The 27,303-nt window shown below is 33.7% G+C and overlaps 1 protein-coding gene across 1 annotated transcript; it reads right to left on the reverse strand.

Moving 5' to 3' along the window:
- Positions 1-927: 927 nt before the first annotated feature.
- ISA1 (isoamylase 1) lies at positions 928-27,303 on the reverse strand. Its single transcript, XM_007014404.3, has 18 exons — positions 26,703-27,303; positions 26,096-26,278; positions 25,881-25,973; positions 24,066-24,218; positions 19,327-19,418; positions 18,112-18,253; positions 17,921-18,028; positions 13,092-13,177; positions 10,124-10,195; positions 9,905-10,031; positions 8,872-8,958; positions 8,109-8,201; positions 7,643-7,801; positions 6,268-6,351; positions 4,788-4,868; positions 4,620-4,702; positions 4,408-4,525; positions 928-1,537 (listed from the first exon to the last, which is right to left on the reverse strand). The coding sequence occupies exons 1-18, from the start codon at positions 27,063-27,065 to the stop codon at positions 1,274-1,276; spliced, it is 2,388 nt and encodes a 795-aa protein (XP_007014466.3). The 5' UTR covers positions 27,066-27,303; the 3' UTR covers positions 928-1,273.

Raw genomic sequence — 27,303 nt, forward strand, 5'->3', positions numbered from 1 at the left:
CATTGTGACAGAGCATTGTCCAAGACTACCCAATCATCAATGAAGAAAGTCGCTGAAGACTCTTCAACACCGGGCGCCCCCTCCCCCCACCAATAGCAAAATATGACTCGTGCATTTTGCTTACAATGATACCCGAAATTGCCTCATATTTTTTATTCACAAGCCAGCACTGTGCATTATACTGTTTAACACTAACTTTTGTGTAAGTAGAGAGATCTGCAAAAACAAACCACTAGGTCATTATCCTCATATGATTCCAGGGCATCCACTTTTGGTTAACTGCATAACAATGGATGTCCTCAAATTACAAAAACGGCCTTATATTTTTTGTAGGGAATATCATGAATTCAACATTGAAATGTTGGCTTTGGTTAAAAAAATAGATACTTGCAAATAACCAATAGAACCATGCATTATAAATTCAACATATTATCATCCGATTTTTATTCATTACCAAAAACAATGATGGTTCTCTTTCCCACATAACAATCACAAATCTAATATGTGTTTGCAGTATAGATTTTCACATCCACACTTGCTTTCATGTTTTATATTTGACCCGTGTGCAACGCACAGGACCAATTCTAGTTTATTTAATTTGATAGTCAAATTTTACCATCTATCTTTACACGGCTACAATTTTAACATCAGACTTTTTGATCTAAAACAAAATTGGTCATAGTATATAGTTCGTGGCCATAGGGGAACAAAAACAAAAAAAAAAAAGAGGAAACGAATTTTGATAAAATATTCTATATAAGGTTTTTCCCATTATTGTTAGATTGATATTGAGCAAAAGTACAAAGTACAGAATTCAATTTGCACGAGTCTCAGGACAATTAAAATTTGAGGACCAAACTAAATAGAAGGATAAATTTACAATGATTTTTGCTCGATGCAGTGGCTACAGAATTTCAATCTCAGGAATTTTATGGAAGTATCATATTATTATTCACACAATCTTTACCTGATGAATATACTTGACGTGACTAACAAAAACTTTTCTTCTGCACAAACCTATGACATTAAACAAGTATCTGCAGCCAACAAGAGCTGTTACTTGCTGCAGGCTTTAGGAATACAATGCATAGATCTGAGAATATTTCCATTTTCATGGCTTGCTCCAAAGTTTTATACAATAAGTATGTCGATCGTCTATCTATTTGTAACCTTTTAAGGCTCACGCTAGGACACAAGATGGATTGGCTTAAAAATATTGATAGGGTTCAGGGTCTAGCGTTTCAAGCCTTGAGCTTATGATACAGATTTTAATCTAAGCATTTCCATCGGGTGAAAGTAGCAGAATAATAGAAGAATAACTGAGCATGGGGTACAGATTGGCATCAAGGAATTGAACATATTGTTTAATGGCAATATCTCTTTCTTTAAGTTCTTCGGAGAGAAAATCAAATGGTGCAGGCTTACTGGTGTCCACCAATGGCTCCCATCTATATCCTGGGTGCTCTGGCAATGTAATCGTAACAGGCAAATAACTGGTGTTGAAAGCAACATAGATTTCTCCCTTCACAGAATCAATCTGGGTAGAAGCAAATAACAAAAAAATCAAGACACTCAGAGTACTGAAACAGAAATGAGAAGAAAGAGAAATGGAAACACAAAAGAAAGCAGAGGGACAGAAGGGAGGGGATACAGATTAATAATGTTTCCACAACCTCGATGTTTTAACAGCCTCAATATTTCACACTTGTAATATGTGGATAACACTATTATTCTTTGTAAAGCTGACTTACAACAACTTGTGAATGTAACTTATCTCTGGCATGAAGATTAACTTCACTAAGATCTGTTTCCTAGGGACTGGAATTGATAAGCAAGTGGTAGTTATCTCTGGCATGATCATTAACTTCACGAGAGCTGTTTACTAGAGACTGGAATTGACAAGCAAGTGGTAATGTCATGGCCAGATGCCATTACATATGTTTACCCTAAAAATTTGAATTATCAAGCAAGTCATTGGGTGAGTGTAAGAAGAGCCATCTTCATTCCAAATGTTGGAAGTGAGGTGATGATATTAAGAGCTAAATTACCTAGATATTTGTTGTATTGATCTTATATATGTGTATGGATTCAGTAGTACTTTTTAGTATTTAAGGAATTATTGGGGTGCTTTTTGGTATTTCATATTTCTATTTTGAGATTGTTGATTGTGCATCATTTTTAATCAGCATCAAACCCTAGTAGAGCTTTTGTTGGCCTTATGTTTGGTAGTTCTTACCACTGACGATCAAAAAAGAAAACAAAGCAAGATAGCATCCAGCCAAATCTGTCAATTTTTTCAAAAAAGTTCTCCATCCCCACTACCTGAGAAAAGAAAAAAAGGATCACTGTCCATAAACAAAAATAATTTTCTCTAGTTTTTGGTGGTCTGACCAAAACCATTGAAAGCCAAGTCCTAATCAGTGAACTCCCTCACTTGTTTCCTCCACCATTCACCAGGAAAAAAAAAATCCAACTCCAGAATTTTGATGTCATCTCTACCACCATCAAGTTGGCATTGGTTACCCCATTGGCACACCTGTGCAACCCAATGCCATGTCAACTAACATATCAGCACCGCATCATAATTCAAAGCCGCAATTCAGCTCCAGGTGTCAGTGCAACATCATCACTTACACCACATAAATCCTTTCACCATATATTTCAAAATCTCAAATTTGGAAGATGATGCTTATCAAGCCTTTATGCATTCGGCACTTGAAAGAGTTGATTTCTTTGAGAAATAGGTTGGTCCTATGAACTTCATCATTCAGTATTTTATGAGTACCGTCATTTCAAATATATACTTCAAAGGGCAAAAATATATAAGAATGGTTAATACTATATATGGATGATCAATTGGTCTTATGATCTCAATAGTGTTCCTCTAATGTGCCTGCAAACAAGGTTTGATGACTGATCAATTGGTCTTAAAGTTGTTCATACATCCTTAATTATTGAGATGAAAGAGAACAACCATATTGAGGAACAAACAAGTTTTGAGGAACTAAAATGTGAAGCAAAAAGGTAATGATTGATGGAACAATGCAAAGTGATCTATCTGGATAGTTGAACACAAAAGCAACAAGGTTTTTGAAGTCAGAATGCTGAGATCATGCAAGTGGATCTGAAGAATTACACATCAAATCCGAGTAGGTCCCTGTAAGTAAAGATTTTATTTCTATCGCCTACCCAATGGAAATCCTCCCATTGACATTATCATCTTCTAGAGAATAAATGTGACATTCCATGCAAAAGAGGAGTCTAATAATGTGCTATTTGGTTAAAGTTTTTCCATCAACTTCCTTCTTCTGAGTGCACAACGCTTAGGCAAAAGCAGCTCTATTAACAGTGTAGGTAAAAGTCAAGAAATCTATGATTTACATTGCGATTGAACAATTTTGTTGGTCATTTTCTTCTACTCCAAAACTTTAAACCTCGAATCTAGTTTACTCTCACGAGAGGAGAATGATGCGGGGCAGGAGCGTGTTTGTGAAGGATAAAAATTATCTTGAGATATTTTTTTGATTGCATATTATGGGTTCAAATTGTAATTTTCATTCTTCAAGGAATCTTTTCTGGCAAGTTACATTTGGTATTTTTTGCCATGTTAGGATTTAGGAAGTAACCTATATGTATCATTGTTATTTCAGTTTCCAGGAAATTTGTATTATTAAATTTCTGGTGATTAAAATATTCAGACGTTGAATGTTGATATCAAGACTGGAGATTTGAGCTTTAGGCATTTGTTATTTCAGATCATGTATTCATTTTCACTAGAATTGTTACAACAGTTTTTTGTTTCCTTGGTATTCTGTTTGAGATTGGTTCTGCCCATGGGGACAATTTAATAATTATAGCATTCACTTTCATTCTTTCATACCAGGCTTGACATTATAGCATACCTTTGCCATAAGGCTTAACTTACTCAGAATCCCAATGTAACATGGTAATAAAGCTATAAATATAGTAGTCCCTTCTTTTCTGAACTTGCCTCTTAAGCATGCCCAGATCAAAGGGTTGTCCAGCACATTCTATACTTCTATAGTTGTTCTGCGCTATGTTCCATTACGCTTACTTCATTCACTTAGCATATAGACATGGTAAAATGAAGTATTCTAATTGCAGTCCTAACTGGTTATATTTGTACATATTTTCTGTCATATTTCATTACAGCTACCTCATGCAGGTTAACATGTTCTGTAGCATGTGGAAACATTAAATGGAGTAATCTGCTTGTAGTTAAAACTAGAAAGCTAGAGATGAGACCACTGTGTTTCTAGAGCTTGTTATCCTTTACATTGGCTCTTATGATTCTTATATTCTTTATCCTGTCAGACAAGCTCAATTACCAGTGAATAGAAGTACAAAAAATGAAAATACAACATGAAGGACTGATAAGAAAGGTACCAGTGTAAAAGCCACAAAACGGCTTCTGTCAGACCAGTCTGGCATTCCAGGAGTATGACCATGCCACTGCAGTCTCTCTGCTGTTGGGAAGTCATTTAAGCCAAGTGACTCACATTCACTGAATGATTGCAACACAAAATAAATAAGTGAAACGAGAACAGCAAGAAAGAAAATTAGGAAGGCAAGTTCACTGACTCAAAATAGGTGCTTACCGGCGGAACTTGGTCATGAGACAGCAGAACCTGAAGAAGTCTGATGAACACTCTTCCTTTTTATCCCACCGGAAGTAGTTAATCTGTATCATGACTAATAATAAGTAAACATAATCAACAATCAGGTTTGACATAATCTATGGAGTTCATGATGGTATAGAGGATTACATAATTATCATGGCAGTATGTATTGTTGTTTCCCCCTTTTGTGTGACCATATTCGTCACCCATGCAAATCATTGGGATACCCTGGTTAGATTAAGAACTTAGTTAGCAGCAAATAATCAAGGGTGATTAAATGTCCACCACAAGCTAAAGGAATAAATAATTTAGTGAAAAGCTAGGAAGCACAGACATGGACACGCAATATGGGCATGACACAATATGTACATGGTGATACAGCAATTTCTTAAAATTGAGACGGGCATGGCAGGACACGGCAATGAAAAATATTCCATGTAAATATAAATATTGATTCTTTTTATTCAAATATAATCAATTTCTTCACAAGGCTCTCTTGTCTTTCAAATTTAATTAAACAAAATTTTATGTTAAAAAGTATACCAAAAATAATCACAAAAATGTATGTAAAAATTATGCCAAAATGAATAAAGTAGATATATATGGGAAGGTCATCGGTCCATGACCATATTAACATATTAATATCTTTTACAGGGTTCAAAAATCTTGATTTTAATGATGGATTGATCTGGGTTTTGTGCTCTAATTTTGACTCCAAATTTAGGGAGGAAAATGCAAAAGAAAAAAAAACCCCCATAGCATGTCCAAACGTGTCTTGTGTGTCCAATCTTCTCTTTTTTAAATTTTTTTGGCATGTCCAACATGTATCCCCCTGTGTCAGAGGTGTGTGTGTCTGACATCAGCACATGACAGTAGATGACATCTCTATGCTTCATAGGTGACAAGTACTGAACACAAATGGCTCCAAAGTTTGAACCAATCTTTAAATCATCCTATGACTTCAATTCTCAAATTGGACCCTGCAAATGTTTCATGGTCATTTGTTTAGGCTGTGCCAATCAAACTGATGCAATTTTCACATTATGTGATATCAGCTTTAAATGGGAGGTGAGCAGACAGCCAAATTGTGGTCTTTGTCTCCCACATGTAACCCAGATTTAAAATTTTAGCCCAAAGTTTCAAAGGGAGCATAGATTATTTTGATTATCTATGTTTCTATTCACTACAAAATGGGACCCTTGGATTGAAGATTTTTCACTTGAACTTCAAACTCTATGATAAGGATCTTTAGAGGCCAGCTTCCAATTATGTTTTTACTGAGCTCAAGCTCAGATGAAGACCCAACTCTCGTAATATTGAATGCCAACTCATTTATAAAAGGATATTTAGGCTTAATTTTTAATTAAGCCCAAATTTTGGACCTAAAGCTCAAGTATTTACAACAAAAAATCAATCTTGATTGTTAGCTAAGCTCAAACTTGAGATCATTTTTTGAAATTATCAATTAAAACCTTTTTATTGATTCATATTTCAAATGAAGTTTGCACATATAACAAAATTAAGTAAAATTTCAAATCCGGGTTTCTAATCCAATTCATATACTAATAATTATTGTTCCAAACAGAAATAGAAAAATCCAATGTGAGTAATAATGATTTAACCTTACTTGGGAAACCATAAGGCAGAGGAAGAAATTCCGCATTTGGCGTTTCCTCAGTTTCTTCACCGAAATACTCGCAAACTCACCCTCCTAATTAACCATGTCTACAAGTTAATAGAGTAAATAAAGCTACAAGCCAAGTAAGAACATTAGGTAGCAGGAATAAAATGCATGACAGTAGCAGGAATGTCATGCATGACAGTTGCAGAAAAGTTTTTCACATGACCTTGAATGCATAAAAGGTAACTTTGTAAAATTACCAAATTAATGGTGTTATGCTTTATGATCGCCAGTTTAGTTGTTAAAAGTACAAAGTTACAGATACAAATCATGTAAAAATGACTGACTGAATAACCTTTGATAAACCCCCCCATAGACCTCCTTTTGAGGTTTTCATAGCATTTCCATCTAGTTGTATTTCCAATGACCAATCACAATATTGATAAACTCCAAATTAACTAATGAAGACCATGATATGGAATGCAAATTTTCACTAGCTTCAATTGTTTTCTTCATTTTGTTTTTCCTCAACACATCTAATGTCAAAATTGTCAGAGATTGATCAACTAATAAAATGCTATGAAGAAATAATTAGTTTGACATAACATGCTTTCCCTCACAATATTTCTTCTTCAAGCATTTTAAACCATCAAAAGCATTTGTTTCTCTTTTGGACTTTTTTGGGTAAAAGGTCACTTGCTTTATGTTCCACATTTTGCTCTGCTCAAATCTGTGTTAAAAGGTACTGAAGTAGAAGAGCACATGATATCTTTCTATCTTCTTCTTTTTTCTTTTTTATTTTTGATAAGCAAACATGGTCTCTTCGCATCATGAATAAAAAATCAAAAGATGCTTTTTTCATTTTGCAAAACTGACAGATAAGGAAAGAAATAGGAAAATATGTATGCAAAGAAAGAAGCATCAAAAGCCAAAAATATGATTTGTGCATACAATGTTTTCAAGATTCAATATATCTTGTAAGGTCAATTAGAAATGCTAGGAAACAACTATAAAGTTCTGATATTTCCCTTATTATTCTAAGATGCAGATCAAAATATGTGCATCAGGTATATGAGCCAGCATAAAGTCAGTTACATCACAGAATGTATCCAATAGTATGGTACTGTGTAAATGGAAGAGCAAAGCTAGAAAAACCAAAGCAGTATGTCATTATTAGATGCATGTCAATAAAGATCCACCAAGTACACAGGCCACCATAATGTTTGTACATCACAATACAAGCCATTATGTCACTAAGCTGGAAACCTTCTATCCTTTATGTTAATTTCATATAATCATCGGTCATGTTGGTGACCTCATTGCACTCTTAAACTCAAGCATCCAAATACAAGCAAGAGTTTACAGCTAAGTCAATACCTACCTGTCCACAGTTCCAGCTATTATTATGACTTTCTCCATCATTGTTGTCTTCCCCGTTTGCTAAGTTGTGTTTGTTATTATAGGTAACTAAATCTGCCAAAGTAAACCCATCATGTGCACATACAAAGTTGATACTGTTCCATGGTTTCCTTCCTCCTTCCTGATTCACAACAGAGTGAGGACGCAAGGAAATAAGAACTCTGTCAATAAAACAGAGCTTCTCTCTAGAGTTCAAAAATATTGCCTATGAGAATATGTATGGCAAGATTGCTCCAAGAAATGGCTAATAACTTAGACGATTCTATGACATCAGGGAAAAAGTAAATAAAAAATGCAAAATTTTAATTTAAAGGTCAAAAATATTTTTTAAAAAATTGAAAGCTCTTATAAGAAAGATAATGAGACCATAATCATCCACTTGGATAGATGACCAAGGGTGCACTTACGGCAGACCATAGAAGACAAACCTGATATAAGTTAGGGCTTCCACAAAGGCATTCAGCAAAAGCCCCAGAAAATCCGTCTGTACCCTTAATAAACTGCCGTACTATGTCACGATACTGAAATGAAAAGGAATATGCATATCAATTCCAGAACCACAATTTCCATAAAATAAAATACAGACACATCTACTAATGTCAGCTGGATTTGCTAGTAGGTCCAATGTGAATAGCTAAACTAGGAATTGCAGTGTGTCTGGGTAGACAGGAAAAACTTGGATTTTGGATTTGTCATTTTCAGTTATATTTGGATGCAAGAAAGGAATGAAATCAATATCTGAAAAACAAGTACCCAAATATGGTTCGTAAAGATAAACTGTGGGTGGAAGTAAAACTTTAGTATTCAGCTAGGGATTATCAGCTCAAAGAACTGCTAGAATAGTGAAAATGGTACATGATCAGCCCTCAGCCCATTACAAAATCTAATGCCTTTAAGTAGGAACAAGAACCAGATCAAAATTTATTAACCTCTTCAATGCTTAGAAGCTGAAAGGAAGCTATAATCAGGTTCTGGTTTATGCACTGAACTACAAAATACATCTTTATTTTTCAAAAGTTAAAGCATCAGCCTCAAAAGTTAACAAGTATTGAGCACTTTCCTTAAAAGAGAAAAAATAGAGAAAAGGCCACAATATGGTGCTATAAACTTTAAACTGTTTGGTGTTATTGAATCACATATTCACAAAGATTGATTGAAGTGATAGAAAGAAGGGTTAGCATTAGCACCAACCTTCCCATTCCATTCTGACCAAATACCCCAGTGAGGAAATGAGCCAACTTGATATAGGCCACCTGTATCCCATGCTTCGGCTATAAGCTAAATAGAAAGTAACAGGAAATTTGGTTAGTTTTTCTTTAAATAATGCCATGAAAACAGATAGAAAAACAAAGGAAGAAGAAAAAGAGAATTAGGGGGCGAAAGGAAATAATGAATCAGAGAAGTAATAGTGAAAATGGAAGAAAGATATGTCAAGGGCAGTTTGCCAATGTGCTAGACCCTTTTACTTAAATTATTTTATGGGGTTAGCAAACAATATTCTTGAACATAATTCAACCCAATGTAAACAACTACCAACATGCTAAATATGTCCACACTAGTAAAGTATTAACCAACATTAGGATCACGTGCATCACTTGACCAGTTTCCATCCAAATAAGGACTTAATTGAGTATAAATAATTGGTTAAGAACTCAATTAAATTGAATAGTAAAGGGGTGCTTAGTTGACATTCTGATCAATAAAAGGTTTTTTTTCTTTTCCTTTTTTTCCTTTTACCATTTAGCCAAAAATGTTTCAAATTGAGTTATTCAAATACCTCGATATCTAGCTCAGTTAGTTAAATGTCTCACTTGATCTGAGTCATCATTATAAACATTATCCTAGGTAGTAACAATCCAAAATTGGCCTAGCAATTATTAGGCCTCCTTAGAAAGTATAGATTTTAATGTTCATAATGTCTCACCAGGTAAGAAAAGCTCATTCCACTTCACTCAGTATTTATAGCATGTTAGGGGAATATACTTAAGATTAAAGAAACAGCTCTTTCCATTAGCATATGGACTAAGAGGCAACTACGTGTTACTAGTCTTTCCAACCAAGTATTTTGATCAAACCCTAAGGTAAATTCATTCCCTTGTGACTAGTTGGATCCCAAGATATCATAAGCGATTCAAAACTATCGTCATGAAGGATGAATAGTTAGCAATAAGAGGATAGGATAGGTTTAACAAGGGGAAATGAGGAAACAATATACAGGGTATACCTTCACTCCACGAAGTACAGGATCATTACTCATCATATCAATCAATGGGGGACTGCTGAGAGGGGTACCGGTTGTTATCAAGTCGCCTTTTAAAGGATTTCCAAATACATTAACCAAATCCCAGAGACTATTAACAGAGAAGGATAAAGAAAACCAGAAAGCATATTAGACCCTTTACAAACTGAAGGAAAAGTGTACTGATTGTTTGTTTAGATTAACCTGCTACTCCTGGTCATAATTGAAGCAAGGTCGAAGCGAAAGCCATCCACGTGCATTTCTGTCACCCAATATCTGTTGCATGATTACGAAACACTAAGATCTCCAAGATGATGGGTTGTTACAAACAAATCAGTGATACAAAAGAATCAAAAAGATAATGAACATTAGCTTTTGTAAGGAAGAGTTCAAGGGAAACAACATAATGGATAAGAGTCTAAATAGTTAGTAGGCTAAATGCTATGCTAATGCTCAATAATTTTCTATAAGTAACTTCAGAGAAAAAAAAAGTGAATTACTTTCACCAACATAGCCAACAGTCAAGAAAGGTAAATATTTAATCAAATTTGGTCATATTCTTATTCTATATTTGAGCACAGTCTTATCTGTGTTTAACTTTCTTCAAAAAACTGCTGCTCTATAACATTTGTCTGGTAGGATGAAGAAAAGGAAGAATGAAAAATGCGTGAAAGAGAAAAAGAAGAGAACCACTTCTGTTGTTCACTAAGGAGGAAACTAGGGTTAAGGTAAACAGAGGGGTCCACATCTTTCCAGACCACAAAATCCAATCCCTGTAAAGATGAAAGAAAAAGGGGGAAACTAGAACTAACTAAAAATAGATCATTTGATCCTAATCTTTCAATTTACTTCATGCATTCATTTTTCTTGTAACATTCAATCTAATGGTCAAGTGTAACAGTAAATCTCTTTCTTCTTCCAGCCTTTTTCCTTCAGTTCACAACTTCCTCGACATTTCCTTCTTATGAAACATAGCATTAGGACTTTATGATCATAAAATGTACAAGGTGTAAAAATAAAAAAGAAAATCGTGTAAGCAAGAATTAAACCATTATAAAAATTTTAAACATTGTCAAACAATAATAATCCTAATTAGATATATTGAATTATCTTTTCTGAATATCGATTAATGGAGTAGGCAAAAATTTAATAACATAGAATTTTTATTTTCTTATCAGCAATGGGTTTCTCCAAGCAAACGGGACATAGAAATCCTAGCTTCAGCTAAGTCATCCCTCCTTGAAAAAAAATTGAACAAGTTAGTCCCTATGGTCGTGTGATTGGACTATGAGTCTTGTCAACTGGGAAAGCATCATCAAATTCCTTTTGATTCCCAGTCAACAAACAGGTTGTAGATTCTTTACAACTTGTTCACTATGATATTTGTGAATGGCATCATCTAACCTCAAAACTGTGGTTTCATTAAGAAAGACATGGCTCAATGTAATTAAAAATTGTTGTAAATTGTTCTTCAATTTTTCATGCTTTTGTGTTCTATAGCAAAACCTCAATCTACATTCACATGTTATGTAGTATGATATTGAAGAATAAGTTCTAAGCCCTCCAACACTCTTATGACTAGATCTAGAATTATTCACTAATCCTTTTCCTTTCATTCCCCACAAAAAGATGCAGTTTCCAAAAGGAAAAAGAAAAAGATTGGATATCATGTGGGTGTTATCTTGTTAATCAAATACCTTCCTCCATTCTTGCAGGTAAATTTCCTCATTCAGTCCTATTTCTGCAAGAGCCTCCTTTTGTTTTGCTTCTTCATATCATTGGGCGTAATAATTTGTTCCCCAACTTATTCTGAGATTAGTTTGTTTATTTGCTATCTTATGGTTAAACATCCTTCAGTTTGTTTATTTTTCTTGTCTGCCATGTAACCCATGTTCAATTGGCCATTACACGGTTAGATATAAAAAGAATGCATTCTTTTTTATGTAGTGCTTGAGTTTGGACTTAAAAGAAGATGGAAAGTCATTTTCATTTTTATTGCCAAACCACAAGTTAAATAATGGTTATGTTAAAGATTTTCCATCACAGGCGACAATGGTGTTGGAAATACAAGAGTTGAAATTATACTTGCTTGGTAAAATCCAAACTAAGGATTTGGGACAACTGAAAATTCTTGGACATTGAGGTGGCTAGGTCTCCCTTGGGAGTATACCTGTCTCAAAGAAAATATGTCCTTGACTCAGACAAGAATTATGGAGTCTAACCTATGGATATCACTATGGACCCAAAAACTAAACTTGTAGCAGATCATAGCTAGTTTTATGGAATAGTATAGGAGGTTTTAGTTGGGAAGTTGAACTGTTTGACAGTTACATGGCAAATGTCTCTTTTGCAGCAAGTGTAATTAGTTTCTTGATGCTCCAGGACTATAGTCATTGGCGCACTATGATGTTCCATTTTGAGTTATCTAACTGGTACCATAGGTAGAGATATACTTTATAAGAACCAAGGCCATACTTATATTGAGGAAAACTGTAATGCAGAGTAGGTCAGATCTCCTGATGATTGAAAGTCTATTACAGGATTTTGTTTATATGGTGGAAATTTAGGGTCATGAAGTGCAATGGTTGTTGTGAGATTGAGTTCTGAATCTAAGTACAGTGTTATGGGTCTAACTACTTGTGAATTGGATTGGTTAAAAAAATTGATAGAGGAGCTACGATTTGAATATTCAAGCCTATGGATTTCCATTTTAACAACCAAGCACCTCAACATATTGCATCCAATCCTAAATTCCCTCAATCAACCAAACATATTGAAGTTGATTTTCATAAAGCTAGACAGAGACTTTAACAAAATGACATTGCACAAGACTAATGAAATCTGCAGGTCAGTTAGTGGACTTGCTCACCAGTCCTTTAGGACATCCAAGACTGATTTATATCCGAAATGCTTGAGAGGGAGTGTTATTGGTGTCTTATGCAAAAGGGTAGTCTTGTCTTTTGCATTTAAATAAATACAAGAGGCTGCCAAAGTGTTTCTAGTATCCCCAATATTTGTTTCTATCGCTCTTTCCCCTTGAAAGTGAAGACTATCATACAAAAAATTTTCCAGGAATAAATAAACAAAAAATTCGTGCCCAAAAAGATGAGACCAATATGAAGAAGTTGCAAGAATTGAAAGAGCATGGCACAAACAATTTTGGTTCATCTACCTTAAGCAGTCTAATATAAATTGACGCACCACAGGATGGTTACAATTGAATGTGTTTCCACAACCTGAATAATTATAGTACTCTCCCTGTAAAACCATAAAATGAGATTGACATCATAGTGATCATTGACCTGAGAATCATAATAAGGAACCAAACATAGTAAAGGCAGGATCAATTGACACTGAAATGTTAGTGCTAGCAACTCTCACTAGTATAGTTCTTGGTTTAGTTCATTTTCCACAAAACCTTTTTTTTTCCCCTTTATTTTCATTTTTTCGATAACAACAACACAACTATTGGAGTTAGTTCAGGTATGTCATAGCCGATTTTGCAGCCAATAAGATATCTATAACCATTCCATCAAAGAAGCTGTTTTTTTTCTGTTTACAAGTAAAAGTCTTATGACACTAATGAGAACATTAGAAAATTCAATGCTTGAAAATCTAACATGCATGATCAACAAAAATAAAATATTTATTCAAACAATTGATGTGGCAAAAGTATGCATCTCCAATATATATAAATTTATTTACAAAAGGCTAAGCTTGAAGTTAGATACCACTAAGCCATTTCTTGTGATAATTTGGATGAATGTATTTAAGCGTTTGAAATGTTATTCAAGACATGTCGAAAACACTAATACATCATCTATGTATAGAACAGTAAATTGGAAATAAGAATTGGATATTTCATTTAGGGGTGAGCAAATATAAACCGAACCAAATCGAAATGAGTTCGGTTAGTAAAATTGTTTCGATTTGGTTTCGGTTAAGAAATTTTCTAACCGAACTAACTGAACCTAAATAAGGGTATTATGGAGATTTTACATGAAATAAAATCCTAAACCTAAATTATTTATTGTTGTTTATATCATATAAATTATATAAGTATTCATTTTATTTATTATAATTTTTTAGGAACGTTTTTAATATTTTTGTAATATTGATTTATTTAAAAAAATACAGAATAAATAAATATATACAAACAAAAAAAATAAAAAATTTGTTAAGTTCGGTTTTTGAAAACCGAACCGAACTAACCAAATTAGTTCAGTTTCGGTTAGTTCGGTTAGTTATATAGTTCGGTGCAGTTTCGGTCATTTTTAAAAAGGAGTTTGGTTAGTTCGGTTATTGGTTATCCAAAACCGAACTAACCGTTTGCACACCCCTTTTTCATTAATTATCCTTTGCAATTCTGATGGAGCACATTTCAAACCAAAAGGCATTAGATTCCATTCAATATTTTGATGCTTTCATAATATTCTTGAGGTTTCTGGGCATCCTATTATCTAAATTGCCATCATTTGAAAACAATTTTATAGCAACATTTGGATTTTCATGGTAGAATCCTTCTTCTACCAATATAACAGTTTGTAAAGTTCTTTAGGGAAATATTTTCAACTGGTTTTAATTTGGAAGTGGATCCAGAAATTACCACTTCTGTTTTTGGGGAAACAGTGTTAAAACATCTACACTACAATATCTTTACTTTTTGAAATGTCGGGGCTGTTCAGCAGCCTGTTTCATAGGAGTTTCGTCCTTTTGTTGGGAAAGGGCCAAGGCTAATTCCTGACATTGGCGAAAGGATTCCACAAATTTGGTAATGGATTGTGCTTGTGATTTGCCGAAAAGAAATCTCTCATTTGATTTGGAGGAAGATGATGCACAATATCCATTTTCTCTTTTTTCTTGTTCCTTTTTCTCAAAGTCAGAAATTTCAGCCCATGTGGATATTTGACCTGAATTTGTTCCACTTCTGTATCGTCATTTAACATATTGACAGCTTTTTATTGTGAATGCTGTTTTCTATATTTCTTGTTCTTTGGATTTGTCAGAATCCAGATTTTCATATCAAATTTTGAAAGATCTTCGCATCGTAAATTTTTTACAACAAATTGCTTTTATATGGTATTGGGTAGAAATCCATTTGAGTGCATTCTTGAGAGGTTTGTAACTTATTATATCAGAGCTCCTCTTTCAAGTTCACCATTTTTCATCACATAGAACGCTGAACAACTCCAAGGAGAGCTACTCTTTTCTAATTAACTTTTTACTGTAACAAATCTTGAATTTCTTTTTTACAGAGTTCTTCTAACTTTTGGTTCATTGAATTGGTCTAGTTTTAGATGGAATTCGTTTTTCATCAAAATATTTTTCTTACGGTAATTCTACCATATGCTTTTTCCTTCGCCAGAATGCATTCTAGAAGATCTGAACATTTTCTATTCATTTTGGATTGGTTCAATTTTCGTTTGCTTTTGTGTGGTTTGTAATTTATTTTCTATCCCTTTTAAAGAAATGGAAATTTGTTTTTCCTTATCTTGTATAAGGCAATATATGTATTGTGATTTGACCGTTAAGGCTTTTAACAAATTTATGTTTCTTTTTTGGGTTTTCCTACAAATTCAAAGAATAATTTGGTGCCTAAAATATTTGTTTATATACCTTCAACAGAAGTTGTGTAAGGTTGAGAATATTTATGAATGATATAACAATGATAATATTTTGCATTATGTCTTTGATCAACATGAATGGATTTTTTTATTTTAATTCCATTCTTGCAGATTTTTGCATCTGGGAGTTTATAATATAATTTGATTAACTATCATTGTATGGAAATTTGAGTGATCATTTGCACATATTCTTGAGACTTTTCCTGTGGATATTCCTGATTTTGTTCTTCATCTGAAGATGAGTCAGAGGAATCATGTTTAGCTTGTTTTAATCTTTTAATTTCTTGGTGGTCTTTCTCTTGGTTTTTCTTTAGTTTTTGTATCTCTACTTGGAAGTTCTCTAGTTCTTTTATATCGGTTTTAATTTGATTCACTTCTATTTGCAGGTCTTGGTTTGTTATTTCTTTTGGTTTCATGTCTTCATATTTGCCAACTAAATAATTTCATTATATTGTGCATTTGTTGAGATGTTGAAATAATATCTCAAGTTGATGTTTGACTGAGTTCTGTTTTATGATTTTCTAAGTATTCCTTTTTAATATTTAGATCTTGATCTTGTCTATTATTTCTAGCATAAATTCTTGATCTTTCGTTAAGACATTTATTTGACCTTCTAAGTCAGATTCAAAAGTTGTTTGTATGGCATTAATTTGAGACTCATTTTATGAATTTGAAATTTGTTCAGATTCTAGAGTTGATGTTTCGAACAGCATTTCATTTAATATGTGTTTTTGTTGTTCACTTAATTGAAGTTAATTAAGCTTTTGATATGTCTTTATCTCATCTAGCAGTATTTGGAGATACGGCTTTTAGTACCGCATCAGTCAAAAATGAAATGCTCCTAGTATTTGATTTATCATTCAGCATAGGTTCCTTTTGGTATAGTGAGGCTAACCCAATCCAATGAGGATGATTGCTAGGATTTTCCCTCCAATACCGCAAGAAAAAAGCAAGAAATGATCTTGTTGCCCATCAGCAGCAGGCGCCAATTAACAGACAAGATTTTTGGTGACTTTAGGTGGAAAAGAAGTGAAAAGTCTCCAGAAAAATCAAGACAGACTCCTTTTTGGCAGACAACAACAAAGAAAGTACAAGCCAAAACATAAAAAAAAAAAAAACAAAAACAAAACAAAACAAAATTTCTATTCAAATGGGCTTTTGCAAAAGTAATTGTCTAAGCATGTGAATTGATGCCTGCGGCTGAAGGAGAACAGGGCCATTTCTTGCTTGTCTTGCCTGAATGGAGTGAAATTTCACCTTTTATCTCTCTCTCTCTCTCTCTCTCTCTATATATATATATATATATATGCGTGTGTGTGTGTATGCATACATACGTACATATGTATGTATGCGTATGTGTAAATATATATATATATATATATATATATATATATAAAACACTTGAACCCAGTGTAAGTTAATCCTTCTCCAATAATGATTTTAATTTTTAAACAATTCGCCCTCCGAACTAGACAAGATTGTTGAAGATGTCATTAAGTAATGCTAAACCTAGACTAGTTGTCCCCCAAACCAACACCACATTGTCATATATGTTAGAAACCAATGTCGTTGGTCACTTACATAGATGTTCAGGACATGGTTGAATGGAATATAACAACTAACTAATTCAAAGTAAAATCAATATTAACATCTAAAATTGAGGGTAAGAAAATAGTAAATGACAAGGCTTATGAATAAGGAGTCATGACAGACTAAAACATAGATATCAATAAGTTCAACAACTTAGTGAAATTTGGGGACATACAACAAAACCCAACCTAAGAGGTCCCTAGAAACGTAATTAACCGACTATATTTCATATGAACAGTTGGGTTATGCTGAACCTTGAAACCAAATACAATTTGCTTTTCCTTCCTCTTTATGCTACATGATTATAGAATAGACTAATATGTAGACAAGTCACAAATCCATCATTAAGATTATAGTCTTGCAAACAAAAAATTTTATCAATTTTCCCAGAGGAGGAAGCAGCTTTATTATTAATTTAAATGTAAGATAAATGTCTGACTTCTATTCCATTGACACAATGTAAAGAGAATTCGCTCCATAACTCTGTATTTGGCAAAGACAGAACTATTAATCATCAAATATTAACAAGGAAATCACAAGATAGTCATCATAAGAGTTAGAAGATGATGTGAAGTCAACAAAATGAATGACAACCAACAATGAATAAATTGAAAATATTATAGCAACATTACTCTCGTGTGTTTATATAAAGGAGTAGCCATTGATATTACCTATAAAAATTTATTAACTTATTCAGGCATAGATACAACTACAATAGTAGCATATGTGTGTTTGTGTGTGTTATACATACACAGCAAAGCATTTGCAAGGGATTGAACAGTTATACCTTAGGCGCCAGCATGTAATAGACACTGTTATCAACACCCCTAAAAGACAGAATGGGACCATTCTCATTGCCCTCAGCTGTGTGATTGAAAACAACATCCATGAAGACCTGCTCAAATAAAATTCAATGAGAAAACCACTAAAAAAGTTTTATAGAAAGAATTGCTTATTGAGATTGGAATCAGCTCTGACCTCAATTCCTCGTTTATGTGCTTCTTTAACAAGATATTTGAATTCGTTGACGGCATCACGACCACAGTTATGCATACCAGAAGATGAATATCTTATCATGGGAGAAAAGAAATTGACTGTTGAATATCCCCAAAAGTTCAACCTTGAAAAGAAACGGCACCTAGGTGTAAGTATGACAACAAGTTGCCAACAGTCAACATGATATTTCTACATTAGACATGATAAAATGATGCCAACATACAACTTTTCAAACTTCAGAACCTTGTTAGTAAGTTTACAAAGAGGCCAAATAGTTACTCCTTTCAATTAAGGCAACCTGAATGAAAATCCAGCATTCCATTTATGTCCCTCGGCTTTTCAATAGTAGGCATCTCCCCTAAATCAATCTATGTTTCAGTTTCTAATGTCACCCGGGGAATTGGATTTTTTTTCTAAAACTTTTCTGAATTTTCTGGACTATTCTGCCTTGTTTAGAAGATTGATACTTGTGGTTTCCGAAATGTCTTCTATTTCTACATAGCCAGCAAACTTTTCTGAATTTTCTGGACTATTCTGCGTGGCAACACATGGGGCCATCCTAACTGCCCACCAAACGGGCCCTAAAGACTTTCAGAATCCTATTCCAAGTAGAGTGATTAGTTTTTGTCTATTTAAATCTCTTTGCATTACCAAATTTGGTGAAGTTGAATTTTGATAAAATTATTTTGAGAATTATTAGATAAATCGTGACAAGGTATTTTTCTCTCTTTTCATATCTATATTACTACAGTACATTGAAATACAGTTCACAGCATAGGAATAGCATTCATAAACTTTCTTCATCTTAGTATCGCGGCCCAGATATTCCAGCATCACTTTCCTTCAATTCAGCCCTCTTTTCAGATCTAAACTCAACTGAATCAATCCACAAGTGATTCATACATTCTAACCTAGATTCCTACCATAACTATGAACCCTTAATCCCTAATTTTTCCCCACCATGAACACTGAGTAGGCGGAATTTCCTAACTCTGTTGTACATCACAAAATTTAGCAGATTTGAATGTACTTTACCATCCGGGAACTTTGAGGTAAAAAGAATTATCTTATTTCATGGGTCTAGGAGCTTGTTTAATTGCACAGAATGATAAAAACATTTTCCCAAAACATTCACTAGTTAATTAAATCTTGCACAGTATCCAAAAACAGCTCTAATCAAAGGTTGAAATGTCATACTTATAGTCACCCAAGATGGAATTGTAACTGTAGTACTCCAACTCATTGAATTCATGACATGGCATTAATTCTATGCAGTTGACTCCGAGTTCCTGCAAACCAAATAAACACCCAATAAATACACGAAGCAAGTAATAATTCTTATTATGTTATTTCATAATGTCTCCACTAAAACAATCATGCTGTTAAGTAAAAATGCATCTGAAGGACATGACTCACAATTGGTTGGTTGCAGCAACTCTAAAAGATGAAGTGTAAGGTAAGGTAGTTACTAGCTCAACTACTGAAGCGAAACTTGTACTCCAGTTAACAGCAAACAAATCATTTCATTGTTCTCAGTAACCTGAAGCAGGCACACTCTCATGCACAGGGAAAAAGCAGATGCTGTAACAACTGCTTTGGATAAAATTAGCTCAATATGTGCACTAGTGTACCTATAAAATAATAATTTCTGCAAAATGAATGAAAACAGTTACCATTAAGAGTTCAGTGCAATTGCTTTTACAACTCTAAAGAAATATTGGACTTAATTTATCTGAGTAGTCGCACCCATGGCTCCCAAAGTTTGACTCAGATATCATTTTGGTTCCTACAGCTCAAAAAGTCACTTATTGGTCCCTATGCTTTCAATAGTATAATAATAAAAAGATCCCTCTGTAAGTGTTTCTATCAACCTAGCCGTTAACTGCCAGTTAGTGACTTGAGGCAGATGGAATTTTAGTTGATGTATACAAAATTGCTTTGTTGAAAAACATTTTTTTAATTTTATTGCTCCTGTAGTCTATAAAACTTTGGAATTATATATCAAATTGGCCCCTTAATTCAAAAATGGTAAAGATTTAGTTTTAACATTTGGATTTTTTACTATTGGTTGATAACTTTTAAAAATACTTTGGTTTTTTATATTGGGTTTAAAATTTTTATATACGCCCATATAAATAAAAATAACAATAATGGTATAGATTTTACAAAAAATAAAATTATAATTATAAATGATTTTATAAAATGATATTATTATAAATAATAATTTACTAATAATGCCAAAATGAACTTGGAAAAAATATTATTTTATCAAAAATAACCCCAAAACCACTCCAAAATGTTTAGAGAAAAATAAAATTAACTTGCAAAAGTACTTTTAAGAAAATTAATTTAAATTATAATATTCAAAGACTATTATCCATTTTTTCTTTTTATTAAAATTGTTTAATAGTAAATTATATTTTTAATAACATCTTTTGATAAAATCAATTTAAATTATAATATGAAATTTTTTTACAAAATCTAGTACATTATTATTATAATATGAGTATATAAAAAAAAATTCAACCAATATAACAAGCCCAAATAAAAACGTTTGAAAACTACAAAACCAAATATAAAAATTAAAGTAAAATTTAAAAAACTATTAACCTAATATAAGAAAACCCAAATGCTAATCCTTTTTTGAACTATGGAGACCAATTTGATCTGCAATCCAAACTTTAGGGACTATAGGTGCAATGAAATCATATAAATATTGTCCAACAAAGCAATTTTGTACATATCAGTTGACATGTCAACTGCCACATGTTACCAACAAACAATTACCAATTGGGTTGACGGATTCACTAGCGGAAGGATCTTTTTGTTATAACATTAGAAATATATGAAGCCATAAGTTACTTTTTGAACTATAAAGATTTAAAATGATATGTGACTTAAAGTTTGAGGACTATGAGTGCAATTTACTCAATTTATCCATAAATAGAATGCTTCATAACCATATTCTCTTAAGCACTACCTGCCATGAGAGCTGACCAAATGCCAAAACCCAACATTATTGGCTGGACCAAAGCTCTAAAATCTGAAACCAACAACTTCCTTGACTTGTCTCAACAAAACCTCATCTATAGTTTCATTACATACTCAACCAAATTCAAACATTTGAAGTCCTAAAATCTTTTAGACTTGACTATTTTGTACATCCCAGGTTCTGCCAGCATTTCATCTTGAAGCAATTTAGTCCCATCTGTTTCATAACCCCAAGTGCAACAAATTGCAATCTTGGCAAAACTAAATAATTGAACTCCTTTAAATAATAAAAACATAACACTACCTACGTTCCTTTATAGATGAACAAAAATAAGTTAAATGAGGGACCAAGAGACAGAACTTAACACCACATTTAAAGAACACATACTAGAGCAATCTCAAAAATTTTAAAAAACAAAACAAGAAGAACAAAAGAACAAAAGAATCAAAAAAGAAAAAAAAAAAAGAGAGAGAATGACAAACCTACACCTTAATATGCCTAAAATAGTATCAATAGACTCCAATTTCAAGGGAGCATCATCCTTGTAAACCCACATGCAAGGCAACTCTAATACACAGCAATGCAGCTGCCATATGGGCAGGCTGGATCATTTCAGGTTTACTTCATTTAGGCATAAGTCTTATTGTGTTGTCATGTCTTGTTGAGTCATTTTCAAGCTCGAGTACTGTCATCTATCAAGTTGTTCTAGGTTCGAATAATTTTAACCCGAGCAATTTCAAGTTCAGTTCCTTCACATCTCAAAGTCATTTTGAATCTCAAGTGTTATTGGACCGGGCTAATTTAGGTTCCATTTCTTAAAATGTCCTCAAACTATGGGTTCAGGGTTGTTTTAGGTAAAGATGCTTTAATAACTAAACCATTTCAAGTTGGCACATCTACTTGATTCATCTTTTTCATTTTTACTATTCTAACATGCCATAGTTAAAAATTTATTAGCTATAACAAGCTCACTTTTGGATCAAATTATCTTAAATTCTTTCAAAGTTAAGATCTTATAAGCTAAGATGCCATATTATTTGAAAGTTTTTGTTTTCAAACATTTGTCGAACAAAAATATTGCAATATGGCACAAATAAAAATACAAGTTAAATATTTGAGATTTCATAAACAGGTAGAGGGGTCAAAAAAGTTGTGTTGGGTCATCCCAGCACACTATGGTGATGAACAGGCACGGCTCATCTTAATGGTTGTGCTAGCCCAGCCCAAAAAGGCACAGGGTCTGGCCAAGCTTGGCCAAGCACCATCTGTCTAATTTTTATTTTTATCTTTAAAATATTTATAAATAAGATTTTTAGTTCTTTTTTAAAGTATTAACAAGCATTTAGATCCCCTCTAAGTTCTAATTAAAATACTTCCGTAAATTAGTTATTTATGAATTTGCATTAGATTATTTATTAAAATAATTTTTTTTAGAAACAAAAAGAGGAAAAAAAATTGTAGAAGTGTTGGGTTGTACTAGGCTTACTGTAATGCCCCTAAATGGGCCACAAGCCGTGATTTGCAATCCTGTGTGACACGGGCACCATGCCAGCTTGAAGGGCCACAGAACCTTGACCCAGCTCGGCCCTACCTTTTGGCCATACCTAGCACAACCCATTGCTGTAGCAACACCATGCCAGCACAGCCAAGAAAGTGATGGGCCAAGCTATGTCATGAATGCCCGTTTGACCCCTCTACATATAGCAAGCATCCATTTCTCCTCCTTAACTTTTCCAATTGTATAGAGAAACTGACACGCAACAACCAAAGAAAAGGTGAAAAACAAACTTGACTATACTATAAAAGGTCATCCCAAAATATTGTTACCTAAACGACATGGAAAACCAAAAAATGGATGAAAAGTTCAACGTATCAGCACTTGCTCTTGAGAACCCATATTTATTTTTTAAAAGAATGGAAGAGAGCCCCAAGTTCTTCCTTAGGAATTTTGGAGGGAAGGGGGCAAGGGGAATTTACCCTTACAAGAAAGATTGCATCTAACATTAAGGGCTTGCCAAGCCAATAACAAGTAGAAACATGAAATATTAACACTCCTATCTCCCACTCTTAGATCTTTGTCAGTAGATTGCAAATTATTAGAAGCACTAAGAATCACAAAAGATAACAAATAAAAAAGGCATATGCTCACTAGAATTACCTCTATAAACACAAAAATTAGATCCTCTTTTTCCTTAATTAAAAACCCCAACCTATTTACATATTGATTATTGTGTTCTAACCTAGTCCACCTCATACTCTTTCTAGAAATCTTTACCAATCATTGGACCAATACAATTTATCTTGCCCTTGCCTGTATCCTTTTTTTACTCCCTTGTAAAGAAATTTGTAAGCCACCTAGCAAAACCAAACAACCCTGCTTTAGAATGACGCCATCACCAAATGCTAACACAGTTTGGCCTTAAAGAGTTTCTTTCCCTTCCAATACATTGAACCACTATATCTTGTCCTCAGGCACTTCCACTCGAATGCCTCCAACAATATATATATATATTCAAAACGAAATTATATGGAAGATTTTAATTCAAGAAAAAAGTGATAAAGCAAACAGGACACAACAATCAATCAATTCATCTAAACTGTTTCTTTTCGGCATCTTAGTTTTTAAGCAATCATATGAATTTTAGTCTTAATGGTAAAACAGCATAATGAAAATTTCCCTTTTGAAACTTCATATAATCATACATGATAGTTGATCAAAATGTCTCTCTTTGTTCTTTTTGTTTTTTTCTTTTTTTTTTGGGACTGACCATCTTGATTCTTTCATATAGCCACCATTATGCATAGCATATACTCACAAGGCACCAAAGGAAATTGTTACCACTAATATATCTAGGAATTATCACTAAGAAACCATCATTTGAAGTGAAATAAAACTTTTGGAGAAAGGACCTCATATTGTTCTATAAAATGCTATAAGCTCTACCTTCAAGTGATCAAGCTTCTCCACCACACCACGGTATGTACCAGGAAACTCTGTCCTGCTTGATTCATGCCTTGTAAATCCTCGAACATGCATTTCATATATGATGAGATCTCTTTGTGAATACCTCAGAGGCAAATCACCTTCCCAGTCAAACTGAAAATATCAAATAACCAAGTACACGAATCCAAGTTCAAATTAAACAGTCAAATACATTGATTTAGAAATAGTATCCTAAGTGACGATGAATCACAAAGTTGAGCATTCAAAAACCATGACAGATTGCATGGGGACACCACCATACATATCTTACAAGTAATAAAAAACAACAGCAATAATAAGTTTGCATCTATATTTCTTTCAATTCACAGTATTCTATTTTCCTATAAATTTTAAATAGATAATGAGTCATAGTTGCACAAAACTGTATCCACAGTAGACAAGTGTCAAACTCCAAATTTTAAATACAGACATACATACATATGCATACATATATACGTGCATATAAAATTACAAACACATAAACAAACAAACAAATATAAGTTTGTGTGTGTGTACACATACATGTGTATGTATGTATGTATATTTACATATATAGATAGTAGTTGAGGTTGCCAAAAGAAAACAGTAAAGAATATCAGAAGGTATAAGATAAAAGTTTAGGCCTTTCATAATCCAGCCGGGCATTAAGAAGTGTTTTAAATATATAAAAAGTAGGTGGCTGCCAGCTCTGAGGCTATTTGCTATCAAATTTTTAGGGATGTAAGAAATGAAACTAGGTGAAGAGGTCACAGATGTAATAGTTGAAGCTCATAGCAAGCATTTCAGATTACACTAGAAGAAACTCTTTAATACATTGGAGGCATTTTAGAATACAACAAAATACAGAGGGCAGTACGGAACTCTTTACACAAATAAAAGTAGGTTGCTAGCAGATGCACTGCTGCAGACTTTTAGCTTAAGATTTTGGCATTATGATCTCAAACTGAAACTTTACAAAAAACTACTCTCCTTGCTACCTATGTGTTCCCTAGAACACACAACATGATTTCATGAATACGTCACTGTTTGCAACCAATGCAAACATTTCGCATTCTCATTCTGAATGTCACTCAATTTATTGTAAGATTGCCTTTGATTAATGTAGTGCCCATCACTACAATAATTCCTCTTCCAAATTTCTGTCTGCAGAAGTTAGAAGCTTTAAAATTATTTTCGCTTCCATACCCATTACTCCCCTCAATGACAGCTCCCAAGTCCTGCATTCCAACAACTAGTCTTCTCTTTCATTCCCATAAAATGTGGTTTTTTGCTTGGAAATCCACATATTACTATGTAAGAACCACAAGGAATGAGATATATCCAAATATTTAAAAGAAAATCCCCAGAGGGAAGAGAGTATGAAAAGAAGGCAATCTATTACAAATAAAAATTAGAGATTAAAACTCTATGGGATGGTGAAGACATATGGACTATGGTCTTTGATTTAGTTATTGTTTTTCCACAAAGCTTTTTCCTTTTCTTCACCAGTTTCTAGAAGTAAGCTTAAAAAGAGATTTCAATGCAGTTATCCTTACAATAAGAAAACCATACTTTGTTATGTGCTAAAATGTGCCATAAGTTGAGAACAATGAAATAAGAATGGATAGTACACCACCCCCTCACCCAACCAAAAATTTGAGAAACAAGTATGAGGCAGAAATTGCTTGAAAGATTCAGACAAAGGTCATGAAGAAGTCCACAATCATAAGATATACCTATATTTGCCCCCACAACAGCAGTTCACTGAAGTATAGCAATAAATTCAGATATAAGTACCTCATCTTCAGAAGTAGGCACCATGCAGGCCATTTGGGGCCAACAATTATCTTCAGGCCCTAAAGCCCCAAACTCCCCTCTGCTTATAACTGCCTAGAAAAGTGACAAGAAATCAGTGTTCCAAATCACAAGAGAACCAACAAAGTAAAAAATAAAGAAAACTTGGTCAATATAAAGTCTTATCTAACAGAATATAAGTAAAAGGCCCATGTTACCTTTGCATATGGATCCAAGAGTATCTTGGAAGAATCATAATAATGACCTTTTTCAGGAGAGAACTTGCCATCAAATATGTAGCCATATAGCATATCTTTAAAGTCTCCTCTCAAAAATACATGCCAGACATCTCCAGTCTTATTAGTCAATGGATCAAGAGATATCTGCTCTGTAACTCTATTCTGGATGCCAAAACAGTCATTTTAATCCAAATTAATGACCAAAAACAAACATCATTTTATTATAATTTTAAACTCTCCAAAATCATTATCAAACATCCATTTATTTAAAGCAGCTAATTCTGAAAAGAAACAACTCCCTTAATCAAATGGCACAACTGCTATAAGACTCAGTTAGGTTGTTATTTTAGAGGAAGTAAAAAGTGGACTTGGTTACAAAAGTAACTAATATGCTTAAATAATTAACAATTTAACTTTGATGAAAATCAAATTGCATTATTTTATAGCGTAATTACGTTGGAATGAGCATTAGCACATTTTAACTATTTGCTTATTCTTGAACGACCGAAGCAGCCAGAAGTTTCAATATTTAACACACCAATTGCTGAACTTAAATGATGAAACGTAACATCGATAATTAAGTAACCTGCTGCAAATCCGAGAAAGTAATGAGGCAGAGAGTAGCAGAAACGGCATTGGCCGAATATATCGCAAAATTGACGCCACCGTCTAGAAGAGTGGCACCGAATGGCCCGGGATGGCCCTCCGACAGCTGAAATCTCTTTATCTTTGGCTTCTCAACCACTGCAGTATCGGCCTCTGCCGCTCCTCTTCTTGCTCCACCCCCTCCTCCTCCTCGTGCTTTAACCACCATTCTAGTGGTTGATGTTGTTGCATGGTTGTTGGAGACGGTTCTCAAGTTAGGTTTTGGAGGTGTTTGCCGGCGCAATGTTGCAGGGATGAGCTTTGGAGCATATTGCAAACAGAAAGTGCAACAGGTTAAGTCCATTGATTATGATCAAACGAGATTCTTCATTAGAGAATGAGAATCAAATTTTCTCTGATCTGAAATCAGTGGATTTGGTTTTGCTGTTCTCCGCTCAAACTTCTACTGTCTGTCTGTTTCTATGTTACTATTGGATTGGATCATTGATGATGCGACCGAGTGGACCACTACTGCTACTTTCTTTTCGATGTTTCCTTCCACATGTCCACGGATTGACGGTGCTCCTTCCCTCGTTCCAAAG

The sequence above is a fragment of the Theobroma cacao genome, chromosome 9 (genome assembly GCF_053813885.1).
Source record: "Theobroma cacao isolate CCN51 chromosome 9, ASM5381388v1, whole genome shotgun sequence".
NCBI lineage: Eukaryota > Viridiplantae > Streptophyta > Magnoliopsida > Malvales > Malvaceae > Theobroma > Theobroma cacao.

Excerpts from the sequence above, each read along its gene's own strand:
- ISA1 (XM_007014404.3), bottom strand. The coding sequence starts at position 27,065 with ATGGACTTAACCTGTTGCACTTTCTGTTTGCAATATGCTCCAAAGCTC. Across the intron at positions 25,974-26,095 it reads TCTTGGATCCATATGCAAAG|GCAGTTATAAGCAGAGGGGA; the intron begins GTAACATGGGCC and ends TCACTTTTCTAG. Across the intron at positions 10,032-10,123 it reads ATTATGACCAGGAGTAGCAG|TCTCTGGGATTTGGTTAATG; the intron begins GTTAATCTAAAC and ends CTCTGTTAATAG.